At 42.6% G+C, this 13986-nt stretch overlaps 1 protein-coding gene across 1 annotated transcript; it reads right to left on the bottom strand.

The window, feature by feature from the left end:
- Positions 1-2046: 2046 nt before the first annotated feature.
- rnf112.S (ring finger protein 112 S homeolog) lies at positions 2047-13372 on the bottom strand. The gene is made up of 12 exons (XM_018239407.2): positions 13108-13372; positions 12478-12690; positions 12006-12143; positions 11756-11860; positions 10979-11029; positions 10840-10884; positions 8572-8658; positions 8355-8478; positions 7163-7293; positions 7030-7083; positions 5417-5491; positions 2047-2507 (listed from the first exon to the last, which is right to left on the bottom strand). Exons 1-12 carry the CDS (start codon positions 13141-13143, stop codon positions 2121-2123), a joined length of 1446 nt encoding a protein of 481 aa, XP_018094896.1. The 5' UTR covers positions 13144-13372; the 3' UTR covers positions 2047-2120.
- Between the last annotated feature and the right edge of the window lie 614 nt (positions 13373-13986).

The following is a 13986-nucleotide window of genomic DNA, read 5'->3' as shown; positions in this document are numbered from 1 at the left end:
GGGGACCCTGTAGATACAGAGCTGAACTGGAATAGCTGAGGGGGAGACCCTGTAGATACGGAGCTGAACTGGAATAGATGAGGGGGACCCGGTAGACACAGAGCTGAACTGGAATAGCTGAGGGGGGACCCTGTAGATACAGAGCTGAACTGGAATAGATGAGGGAGACCCTATAGATACAGAGCTGAACTGGAATAGCTGAGGGGGGACCCTGTAGAAACAGAGCTGAACTGGAATAGCTGAGGGGGGGGGCCTGTAGATACAGAGCTGAACTGGAATAGCTGAGGGGAGGGGGCCTGTAGATACAGAGCTGAACTGGAATAGCCGAGGGGGGGACCCTGTAGATACAGAGCTGAACTGGAATAGACAAGGGGGGGACCCTGTAGATACAGAGCTGAACTGGAATAGACAAGGGGGGGACCCTGTAGATACAGAGCTGAACTGGAATAGACAAGGGGGGGACCCTGTAGATACAGAGCTGAACTGGAATAGATGAGGGAGACCCTATAGATACAGAGCTGAACTGGAATAGCTGAGGGGGGACCCTGTAGAAACAGAGCTGAACTGGAATAGCTGAGGGGGGGGGCCTGTAGATACAGAGCTGAACTGGAATAGCTGAGGGGAGGGGGCCTGTAGATACAGAGCTGAACTGGAATAGCCGAGGGGGGGACCCTGTAGATACAGAGCTGAACTGGAATAGACAAGGGGGGGACCCTGTAGATACAGAGCTGAACTGGAATAGACAAGGGGGGGACCCTGTAGATACAGAGCTGAACTGGAATAGACAAGGGGGGGACCCTGTAGATACAGAGCTGAACTGGAATAGACAAGGGGGGGACCCTGTAGATAGGGAGCTGAACTGGAATAGACTAGGGAGACCCTGTAGATAGGGAGCTGAACTGGAATAGACGAGGGAGACCCTGTAGATACAGAGCTGAACTGGAATAGACAAGGGGGGGACCCTGTAGATAGGGAGCTGAACTGGAATAGACTAGGGAGACCCTGTAGATAGGGAGCTGAACTGGAATAGACGAGGGAGACCCTGTAGATACAGAGCTGAACTGGAATAGCCGAGGGGGGACCCTGTACATACAGAGCTGAATTGGAATAGCCAATGGTGAACCGGTAGATACAGAGCTGAACTGGAATAGCTGAACTCGCTTGCATGTAGTTTGCTGGATGCAGTTTCTCTGTACACCTGTTTCCTATTTCTAGAGTCCAATCTCTGTTTGCTCAGTACATCTCTCCATCACACACAGCTCAGATCCAACATGGATTGGACAGTGTCCCATATACTTTGCATTTCACTGGGAGATTCAGTCGCCAGTGTCTGGAGTCAATCCTGGCACAAGTGCTGTTTGTGGGGATAGCCTGTGTGTTTATATATATATATATATATATATATATATATATATATATATATATATATATATATATATATATATATATATATATATATATATATATATATATATATATATATAAAGGGGCATAAGTCCCCGCACCCATTGGATAACAGAGTGCTACACGTAGTCTGTTCTGCGGTGTAACCTACTCAAGCTGCAACACAGTACAGGAACACATTGGGTTACAGTACAGGAGCTGTGCAGCACGTGACACAGATATCTAGCACCCAATGGGTTAAGGCCTAATCATACTCTATTTGCTGCTCCTCAGATCTGGCACACAAATAGTTAAGGAATGAGGGAGCTGAAGGAGCAGCAGAACATGATGTCATGAGGAACCAGCATCCAAGTGTCTGGAAACAGCAAGTGTATCCCTGAGTGTGAACACACAAGCGCACACATCTACACACTGACCCACAACTGCACAGTGACACTCAGGTGCTTGCTGGGGGCACAGCAAATCTATTATTTGTATTGTGGAACCGAGGGCAGAATATCATATTTTGATCGTCTATAGATAAAGCTACTGAACCCATAGCTTGGAGCCTGGTGAATGGAGCACAGGGAAGCCCCCAAGGTCCCAGGAGGTGGTCTCCAGTTAGGTCTTTGCTTTCGTTATTTATCTTGTACTAGACTGATCAAACTGCTAAACAACATTTATTAAATGGATGCCAGGACATACAACTACCGTATACAAATTTCGTGCTTTACCCCTTAACGGAAAAACCTGCCCAGCACTGCAGACATGACAGTTGTGAACATCGAAACAGCTCCAGATGCAACTTCCATAGCAACAGCCTTCTCGCCCACTACGGGCTGTGCCGCCAGCACTACAGTCCCTTGGGCTGCTGCAGCTCCCATGACACCATAAACCCCGAGGCACGCGGTGATGCAGACTCCAGCAGCGTTCATTTTGAAGCGCGTGGGGAAGTCCGTATGGAACTTCTCTTGTCTCTCCAGCAGTCTGGTTTCTAGATCCTTCAGCATGGCGTTGTGACTCGAGGCGTTGCTGCCCTGTAGAGACTGCTTGAATTTCTGGAGGAGTTCTGAGGATTTTTCTGAGACTATCACCCGCATTGTGGGAGGCAACGTGAGGGAAGGCTGAGTATGAGAAAGAAGTGATGTTAGTGGGGGTTCATGAGTGCACACATGGCGTCTAAGAAATATACAAACTTGGCATTTATATAGTTATCATTCCTCATATCTAGTCATGTTCAAGAACATTGGTACCTTTGGACATTTTTTAAATAATCCCTTTGGACAGTTTGGTCCACTCTTCTTCTCCAACCAGCTGCAGAGCTTCCAGATTCGAAGGATGCCGTCTCCCAACTGCAGTTTCAGACCTATCCACAGGTTTCCCATGGATTAAGCTTTGGACTCCTTGGTGGCCACTTCAGAACAGTCCAGTGTTTCTCCTTTCACGATTCCGGTGGTTTTTTTTTAAGTGCTTCAGAAGCATAGAACAGCTCTGTGATGCCATGTGGGGTCCAGCATTATATGGCACCATGGATCTAACTTTTCATGACACAGTGGTCTCTGTCCTGTTAGAAATCCCATGATCCACTACACTACTTGATCATCTCCTGCTTATACCATGCACAGATTAAAGGCACCCAGTTTCAAGAACAGCAAAGGTTGTAGGGATGGTCTTCTTTTCTTTGAAGGCTTTCCACTGAACAAAAAGCGACAATTTTGGCTCCACAGGACATCCTGCCAGAAGAATTTGGGCTTGTCCAAATGTGTTTTGGAGAATTCAATCAGGCTTTAAGTCTCTTCCTTGCCTCCAATCACAGAAACTCCTTTCACAGAGATAGCAATGAATGGCATGATTTGAAAATGTTGTACCTAAAGTCCAATTTGAATCTACCTGGCAGTTAATCAAGGTTCTATCACCACAATTAGAACTCTAGATCAATGTTTCTCTTAAAGGGGATCTATCCTGAAAATTTTTTTATAGTACAGGTATGGGATACGTTCTCCGGAAATCCCTTATCCAGAAAATTCCAAATTACAGAATGAACGTCTCCCACAGACTCCATTATAATCAAATCCAAATGTTTAAATATTATCTAATAATAAAGCAGTACATTGTACTTGATCCACAAGAAGATATAATTAATCCTCATTGGAAACAAAACAAGCCTATTGGGTTTATTTAATGTTTACACGATTTTCTAGTTGATTTACGGTATGAAGATCCAAATTACAGAAAGATCTGTTATCCAGAAAACCCCAAGATTCGAACATTCGAGTCAGTTTTTTTTTTAGCTTTTGTTTGTGCTCGAGTCAGTTATTGAGTAAGCTCTAAAACATTTGTTAGGAAAGGGAACCCCCCAAAAAGACGTATTAAACCTGCCTATCAATCAAACTCTGACCCAGACCTCTGCAGGAAGACAGAAAGATAGCGAAGAGTAGCTTGACTATTAAAAGGTTCAGAATATTTCATTCATTATATCAGAAAGTGTCTTATTTAAAGGGATACTGTCATGGGAAAAAAAATTTTTTTCAAAATGAATCAGTTAATAGTGCTGCTCCAGCAGAATTCTGCACTGAAATCCATTTCTCAAAAGAGCAAACAGATTTTTTTATATTCAGTTTTGAAATCTGACATGGGGCTAGACATATTGTCAATTTCCCAGCTGCCCCCAGTCATGTGACTTGTGCTCTGATAAACTTCAATCACTCTTTACTGCTGTACTGCAAGTTGGAGTGATATCACCCCCTCCCTTTCCCCCCCAGCAGCCAAATAAAAGAACAATGGGAAGGTAACCAGATAGCAGCTCCCTAACACAAGATAACAGCTGCCTGGTAGATCTAAGAACAGCACTCAATAGTAAAAACCCATGTTCCACTGAGACACATTCAGTTACATTGAGAAGGAAAAACAGCAGCCTGCCAGAAAGCATTTCTCTCCTAAAGTGCAGGCACAAGTCACATGACCAGGGGCAGCTGGGAAATTGACAAAATGTCTAGCCCCATGTCAGATTTCAAAATTGAATATAAAAAAACCTGTTTGCTCTTTTGAGAAATGGATTTCAGTGCAGAACTCTGCTGGAGAAGCACTATTAACATGACAGTATCCCTTTAAGTGAAATTAATTATAATATTAAATGTTCATTTTGTGATAGATCCCCGTTAAATCATTATCTGGGGTTACAGTGCCATGGGCCTCAAACTGTCAGGAGTTCTCTGTTGCGCAGCACTCCGTTTTGTTTCCAAGATGGCGGTGTCCAGGGCCACGCAGTGACGTCATCACACCGAAAATCTACACGAATTTCCAACTTTAAAGGACATTGAGGTCATGGGTTCAATGCCCGATTATAGGTCCTAGGTGCTCCTTAATTTGTGTATTATTGATTCCTGGACTTTTGACCCTTTGCTTTGTCTGACTACAATACTTTGCTGCCTGCCTCCTGAACTTTTGCCTGAATCCTGAACCCTTTGGCCTTTAACCCTAGTGCTTCCTCCTTGGTCTGGATTTCTCTGCAATCAGAGCCGCAAGGCCCCGGATACAAACATCTTGGAAACAGGAACTGGAGATGGACTTGAAGCCTGAAAATTCTCCATATTATCTTATACGTTTCTGTCTCACCTTCTCATACAGATTTCCGCTCTTCTTTCTTTTCTCCATGTTCAGTATCAGAGCTTTCAAACTTTCTTTCAACTTCTAAAAAGGTGACACAAAGCTTTTCTGGTCCATTTTAGGATTTGTGGAATAAGATTCATTTTTGCACCATCTCCAGTTTTTTTTTTTTGCAGGCAAATGAAATACATATGTGAATACCAAGGCACTAATATTTTCAGTATTTGGCAGAACGGGTGTTGGAAAGGTGCCAATATTTTTGGCCACGGGTGTAGGTTTGTTTTGCCTTCACGGAATTAGTCCCACCACGCGACCCACTGGAACATAATGGAGGGTAAGTGGAGCTTCTTTTAGCAGCCTACAAAGATTTGTAATTAGCAAGTTGTGCATAACAAATGGAACACCAACAGTTTTTCTTTTCACCCACCTGATTTTTCAAAAACTCTTCAAACTCATTTTCAATGTCTCCCATGAACTTCTGGTTCTTCATAGCATAAAACATCTGTAAATGAGCAGCAGCAGCAGAAGAAGAATTCAATACATTACATTGACACGTTCTTGGTTTACTAAAATGTGGTTAATGGGTGACACAAAATTTGGACCAGGTCTAGGAAACTATACAAACCAATGAGCCAGTAGCATTAAATGGTAATAGATCTGGTGCAATCTTTGCCTTTTTATTATTTTACCCAAGGATGCAGCATAAATGAATACAGTGGTTCCCTTAGAACTAACGACTCCTAACAACCCTCAGCATAGAATGGCCCTGGAACTTCCCTGACGTAGTGACCCCAGCATTTTTATAACACACTGGTCCCAGTATTCCAGGACACATTGGGCCCAGCAATATTTGCTACAGAGGTACCAACAATACATAATATGGCCCAAGCAACAGCACAGACCCTCAACATTTCATCACACAGTGGCCCTATTAAAATACGGTATAGTGGCCCCAGCATTTCATGACACAGTCTCCTATAATGGTACCATTCTCTGCACCCTCTTCCTCATTGGACACAGCAGTGCATAAGATCAGAAGCTGAATTTCCCACATTAATCACAATTCTTATATGTCCACAGAAATGCACACTCAGAACAGAAAACGTGGTACGATTGAGCCGGGACAAAACCCACCCCACTTCCTGCACTGCCTGTAGCAACTTTTTTCATTCCACCCTCTCTTGCACACCCACCTACCTCTAAGCACGTTGGCTTTGATATTGGATTTTTTTTCTTCTGCTATGGCAAAATTTAATCGAGCATCCCTGTGGTCACAATCCCCGATGCTACACTGTGGGGCAGATTTATCAAGGGTCGAATTTCGAGGGGTTAAAACCGAATTGAAATCCTCGAATTCGAATATCAAATTCGAAGGATTAAGCGATAAAATAGCATTCGATCGATCAAATAAAAATCCTTCGAATCGAACGCATAAATCCTTTGAATCGAACGTTTCGAACGATTTTTAGCGATCGATCAAAGGATTTTTATTCAGTGCCAAAAACTTGAAATATGCACTGGAAGGTCCTCATAAGCCATATAGCAATTCGGTAGCTTTAATTTAGCGAAGTATTGAAATCGAAGGATTTTTAAAGAGACAGTACTTCGACTATCGAATGGTCGAATATTCAAAAAATTTTAATTCGAATCGAAGTCGATGTAAATTCGAAGTCGTAGTTTCCTATTCGATGGTCGAAGTATCCAAGAAATTCGAACTTTTTGGACTTCGAAAATTCACTCGAGCTTAGTAAATCTGCCCCTTTGTGTTGTCTAAACTTTTTCCATGCAGTTGCTTAGATTTCTTCAACAATAGGTCAGGCATTATAAAATCTAAATGTGCCTTTTCTTTTGAAGGTCTCTCATGGGTTCCATTGCCCTCTAGTGGAGACCCTCTGGTTTGAGATAGCTGATATTAAACATGCACAGGCGGGACCCACCTCAATTACAACAGATTCCACAAGGGTAAAACGTTTAGTTTTTGTTATTCTGTAGGTGGCTTATTGTGTACAAAACCATATGGTTTCCATATTCAATACCCACCTCCATCGGGGAAGAGAAGCCATATGTTTGCTGATCAAGAACTTCCATAAAGTCCTATCAAACAGATAAAGATATGAAAACATGGCAAATACCCCATATACCACAATGACCAGAGTTCCATCTCTATACAGACCTGTAACATAGACGGTATGTGAGCAGAGGTCAATGTTTCTCCATTTATATTCAACTTAATATGTGTCCAGACCCTCTTAACTAATTCGAATACATAGTATCTCAGGCTTTCCTGGAAGTCTTCGTCCATGTCTGAAAATGTGAAGAAGAAATATGAATAAAGAAAAACAACATCCAGGAGAGCTTCCATATTGAGTTCCTTGGGAGACCGGTTGATTGAACTGGAGTTGAGCTCCATATCAGCTTTCACACTATTCTGTCAAGCTGGTCAGAGTGAAGGCATTATTATTATTAACATGTATTTATATAGCGCCAACATATTGCGTAGCACTGTAAAGTAAATGTGATTATACAACTAAATCAAATGAATTATATACATAGAACATATGGAGTTACAAACATCGCAATCAATACAGGTACAAAGAGGTGAGGAAGGCCCTATGCAAAAGAGCTTACACTCTAAAGGGAAGGGAGTAATACACAAGGTGTGGGAGTGGGCAAGATCGAATTAAGTGGGTGAGAAATGTGGTACTGTATGTGGTGTTGTGTTTGGTAGTTAAGCAGAGTGAGGGGAGGCTTCTCGGAAAAAGTGCGTTTTCAGAGATTTCTTGAAAGCAGAAAGGTAGAGAGGTAGTGGAAGCCAGTGCAGGGATTGACAGAATGGTGAGGCAGAGGAGGAGCGGTTGCTGAGGTGTATGAGCCTCGCAGCAGTGTTCATTATGGACTGGAGAGCTGACAGTCTCTGGAGGGGGAGGCCAATTAAAAGAGAGTTACAGTAGTCTATACGCGATATGACGAGAGAGTGAATAAGAATTTTGGCAGCATCTTGAGTGATAAATGATCGTATTTTGGATATGTTCCTTAGGTGGAAGTGACATGATTTAATAAGTGACTGGATATGAGGAGTGAATGACAGGGAAGAATCTAGGATAACCCCAAGGCACCGGGCCTGGGGAGAGGGGGTGATAGTGGAATTGTTAACTATGAAGGATACTTCCGGGATGTTACTGGTGTTAGTTGGAGGAAAGAGAACCATTTCAGTTTTAGAGAGGTTTTATTTAAGGTAGCGTTGCGACATCCAGGTAGAGATATCGGACAGGCAGGAGGAGACGCGAGTTAGGAGTTCTGGGTTGAGATAGACCCATCAGGCATCAGATAGACCAACACAGAGACCACCAAACGTATTACGATACCTTGTAGCCTTCCCTCGCTCTCTACAGTTATCCCCTTGCCTGGGTGGGGCAACAAAAAGCAACGTGTTTGGTTGCTTTTCAGACTCCATAAAACTTTGGGGTAACTGTTACACTTGTGGAGTTTCTACAGGAGAAACAAACAGAGAATGTTCAGCGCATTTCACGTAAAATATATGTATATAGAGCACTTTAATGTAATAGCCATGATGATAATTACCTCAATTTCCAGGTTGATGTAGGAACGGGCCACATCTCTGTCCCACTTCTTTGAGTTGTACCAGTCTCGAACCAGGATATCCAGATGCTGGAATACACGAGAAGGCGGTGGTAAGAGCTGGTGGTTTGTTTACACTGCCTTTGCTTAGCATTGATCAATCTGCCGGACAGGACTGCTGCTTTTGTAGAGAACAATGTATTACTGTAATGAGATACTTGGCCGACAATTTGTCACTCACAGGTGTGCTCCCCTGAGGTCTGTTTACTTGGACTTGTAGAAGAATTACTGCCTCTAAATCGGACCAGATCGTTTATGAGAACAGCCTTGTATTATGCCAAGAAACTGGTAATTATGGATTGGATGGGTGATAATCCTCCCACAGTAGCCCAATGGGTTTAACTTAAAGGATAAGTAAACCTTTAAAATAAGTGAATGTAAAATTGATGAGGGGACTATTCTAAGCACTTTTGTCATTTACATTCATTATTTATTTTCTTTTTATTCCAAGATATTAAGGGATACATGTACTGTTACTATGAATTAATTTTATTACAACAGCGCCACCTGCTGGTCAGTTTCCCACCAGTCTGACCACCAAGTAGTCAAGGAAGTTGTCAGGAGAAAGAAAGAGGCTGCTCTGATGTTCTTCTGCTTAGGAATAAAATTAGAATCTTTCCTAAGCAGAAGAACATCAGCCTCTTTCTTTCTCCTGACAACTTCCTTGACTACTTGCTGGTCAGACTGGTGGGAAACTGACCAGCAGGTGGCGCTGTTGTAACAAAATTCATTCATAGTAACAGTACATGTATCCCTTAATATCTTGGAATAAAAAGAAAATAAATAATGAATGTAAATGACAAAAGTGCTTAGAATAACACTCTCATCAATTTTACTTATCCTTTAATTAATAAAGCCCTCCCATCCATTAAGCTTACCTACTTAGCCAGAGGCTGCCCTGGAAAATTGGAAAAGATATGGGACCCATGGCTAGACATCAAACCACTTGAGCTCCCAGGATTCTAAGATGTATGCCAGCCAACCAGACAAACCAAACATTACAGCACAGTGTATTGATCCCATGCAAGATGTCATGTGGGATTGTCATTTGTTATATTAAAGTGCTGATGACTATGAAATCTTTAATGTATAATGAGGACACCAAGGGGCACATTTACTTATGGTTAATTAACCCTCGATATTCGACTGTCGAAGTTAAATCCTTCGACTTCGAATATCGAAGTCGAAGGATTTACCGCAATTCGTTCGATCGAACGATTAAATCTGATCTGATTCGATGGATTGTAATCCATCGATCGAACGATTTTTCTTCGACCAAAAAAAAGATTGCAAAGCCTATGGGGACCTTCCCCATAGGCTAACATTGACTTCGGTAGGTTTTAGGTGGCGAACTAGGGGGTCGATGTTTTTTTTAAAGAGACAGTACTTCGACTATCGAATGGTCGAATATTTGAACGATTTTTAGTTTGAATCGTTTGATTCGAAGTCGTAGTTGAAGGTCTAAGTAGCCCATTCGATGGTCGAAGTAGCCAAAACAAACATTCGAAATTCGAAGTTTGTTTTTTATTCTATTCCTTCACTCTAGCTAAGTAAATGGGCCCCCAAGTGTCAATTGTTACAATTATTTGTGAACCAAGTTTTTGTATGTATCCCTTCCCTTGAAAATCAAAAAATAAAAACTTTAAAAAAAAATAAAAAAAAACCCCAATGTATTACTGTAAACACAGCAACAGCTCTTACACACCCCAATGGTTTCTTGGGCAACATCCTTTGTATTTACGATCTGCTTTGGCAGATTGAATAGAATGATTCATCCTTTTGGCGAGTAACAATTGAGCAGAGTTTACCGATGCATCTGGCGCAGACAATACCCATTCTATCCCATTTCATTGTTGCCAGCAGCTGACAAGGGGAGAGTCCCGTTCCAACGTAGTGAAAGATTCCAAAATAGTGAAAGAAAAAGTACAGCCCAGTCTAGTGTACAGCCTAATGCTGGTTTGCTGCCCAGTCCAAACTACACTCTCCAGAGGTCCCCTCTCCTGCAGTCCTGGCCAGTCTGAAGTCCATTATTAAAACAGGGTTATTTGGTAATGTAGGAAACGAGCACGGGGGGGACAAGAACAGATTGTTAGAATACGTGAACCCCGTTATGTTATCAGGTGTTTCCATCAAGTCCATTAAGAAAGCATGAGATGAATGGATAGTTATGGAACACATTCTCTGGGAAAGAAAATGCACGAGGAGTCTTACCTGCAGGTTCGTTGGTCCATATTCATCTCCCATATTCAGGTACATCTAATAAAAAAGATAAACATTATTACTACCATTTAGCCTGGAGCACCCAACCCTACAAATTACCGATATACGCAAACTACTGGGAGCAACTTACCTCCATATAGTCTAACTCAGTTTCCTTTAGATTAGAAGCCACATTAAAAATCTGCAAGATCCAAATAACAACAAATAAAACAAGTGAGCCTCAACTTAAAGTGATACTGTCATGGGAAAATAGTTTTTTTTTCCAGTTAATAGAGCTGCTCCAGCAGAATTCTGCACTGAAATCCATTTCTCAAAAGAGCAAACAGATTTTTTTATATTTAATTTTGAAATCTGACATGGGGCTAGACATATTGTCAGTTTCCCAGCTGCCCCCAGTCGTGTGACTTGTGCTCTGATAAACTTCAGTCACTCTTTACTGCAAGTTGGTGTGATATCACCCCCTCTCCCCCAGCAGCCTAACAACAGAACAATGGGAAGGTAACCAGATAGCAGCTCCCTAACACAAGATAACAGCTGCCTGGTAGATATAAGACCAGCACTCAATAGTAAAATCCAGGTCCCACTGAGACACATTCAGTTACATAAAGTAGGAGAAACAACAGCCTGCCAGAAAGCAGTTCCATCCTAAAGTGCTGCCTCTTTCTGAAATCACATGACCAGGCAAAATGACCTGAGATGCACCTACACACCAATATTACAACTAAATACACTTGCTGGTTCAGGAATGAAATTTTTATTTATTGTAGCGTGAATTATTTGCAGTGTCATTTAGAAATAAAAACGACATCATAAAAATCATGACAGAAATCTTTAAGTCTGCCATCTTGTGTACTTATGATTCAAATGACAAATTCATTTGGCTCTAGAAAGAGGAGAAATCGTTTACCAAGTGCGAGCTGAGGAACAAGGATAATGCAGAGAGCTTGATGCAGGTTTCTCGGTCACTCCCAATGTCCAAGGAGCCTTCGGAATCCAGGAGAAAGACTGCGATCTGGAAAAGGGGATCCGAGGGTAAGACAGAGATATTGGTGGTTGGTGTAGAGATGGGCTCCTAGATCTATGAGGTTCCTCCAGCAAACCCTAGTCAGTCTGGTGAACATTGTAGGAACGTGTTGTTGCTAGCTAAGGCCTCTTACCGTCCCCCCTTTATGATTCAGTAGGAAAGGCCGGTTCCACATCCAGATGCCCTTTGTGGTGCTTTCAGTTCCAGGACTCCAATCAAAACCTTTCAAGGGTTCATCGGCTGCCCCCAAGGTGATCTCCTCGCCCATCTCCTGAAAGTGCAGACACCAGGGGACAAGCATATCCATTGTTAGCAGTTGGGTCATTTGCATCGGTCTTCAGCCATGGGCTCAACATTCTGCACCTTTAGTGATACAATTATTATTGACTGCCCTGTAACTACACACATGTATGAGTAACTACACGCTCATGCACGTTGACCTTTGCTTACATGATAGCAGTTGCCAAACCAGTATTCGCAGACGTCATATGAAAGCACTTGACGATTCACTAGAAATCAAGTCTCGAAAGCTTACTCAATAAACGTTACAGCCCTGATAGAGGTATGGTAGCCCACTGATGGATTGTTATTGTCCCCACACTCACCATGCTTCTCAGTGCCCGCATAATATAGTTCATCAGAAAGGACTTGCCCCGCCGTTTCTCCCCAATGATGCAGAGAAGGAACACTGGGTAATTTGAGTATCTCTTATTTAAGAAGCAGTCGTAGGCAGCGAATAGATCTAAATTCAGGCGACCAAACCCATCCGTCCAGACCAACTGAATAGGATGATCCGGCTCCATGTCCATAAGATTCTCCTAAGTGTTGAAATAATTGGATTTTAAGAATGAATATTGAAATGCACGTTTATCACCTCACTCTCTTCCTCTTAAAACCTTCCTTCAAGACTATGCCATTCTTCCTATTCCACATTAGACTTCATCATAACTCCCTTAATTTTCCAGCAAAACATCAAAAAACGTTTTGGTTAAATGGCCATAAAAACTTTCACCAAAGGGCCTATTTATTAAAACCAGAGATTGGAGATATTTTCTAAAAATCAATGCGGATTTGGTTTTACTATTTTACTGAAAATTATCAGACATTTTTGGACTGTGATAAATAATCCCCCCCACCCAACCTGAGTTGTCTTCATGGTCAACCCTATTCCTACCAGTAGTAGAACCTTTCTGCCTGCACATCTCATAGCCCATTGGTTGGCAGCTTTCCCTTACCTGCATTGTGTCTCTCTCTTTTACACCTTGCTCCATTTTAGAGACGAGATTTCCCAGTCTGTAGTCAGGAACAGACTTGGGCAGTTACCTTCTCAAAGGTCTTGTGTTTTACAGGAGATTGTGGGAAGGTTTGGGGACTGCATTGTGCCCAGCCCACATTCTTTATAAGCTCCTCGCTCTCCCTGGCATGTGTTTGTTGCTGTTTCGTTTCTGCTCTAATCCCTCCCTCTCAGCCCAGCAAGTTTCCTCCTCCCAGCATGCTCAGCCCACCAGTCACAATATGGCAGTGATCCCCAACCAGTAGCTCGTGAGTAACATGTTGCTCTCCGACCCCTTGGATGTTGCTCCCAGTGGCCTCAAAGCAGGTGATTATTTTTGAATTCCAGGCTTGGAGGCAAGTTTTGGTTGTATAAAAATCAGGTACACTGCCAAACAGAGCCTCAATGTAAGTTTACAATCCACATAGGGGCTACCAAATGGCCAATCACAGCCCTTATTTGGTACCCCAAGAACATTTTTCATGCTGGTGTTGCTCCCCAACTCGGTTGGGGATCCCTGCACTATGGCATTAGGGGATAGTGATCCACTCGGGGAGTTGATTAAATGATTTGGAGCCAGAGGAATTAGAAACCCTAAAATGTCCCTAATGATGAGTCCATGGGGGTCGAGGGCAGTGGGAGCAGCCGGTAATGGTCACATGTCATATCTTTATACTTGAGTCTTTCCTTATTAACCCCTCGGGTGCTGCAGAGCTTTCATCTGCCCATGCAGGGTGTAATAGCAATGACTCACAGTGTAACCCTAAACTTTAGCACTGAGCTGACACTTTAATACTGATCATGTCTGTGTGCTGGAAGCTTTACAGTCTGACAACTCCAT

The sequence above is a fragment of the Xenopus laevis genome, chromosome 9_10S (genome assembly GCF_017654675.1).
Source record: "Xenopus laevis strain J_2021 chromosome 9_10S, Xenopus_laevis_v10.1, whole genome shotgun sequence".
In the NCBI taxonomy this organism is placed as follows: domain Eukaryota; kingdom Metazoa; phylum Chordata; class Amphibia; order Anura; family Pipidae; genus Xenopus; species Xenopus laevis.
The sequence above is the reverse complement of the archived record's forward strand: the minus strand, read 5'-3'. Positions and strand labels throughout refer to the sequence as shown.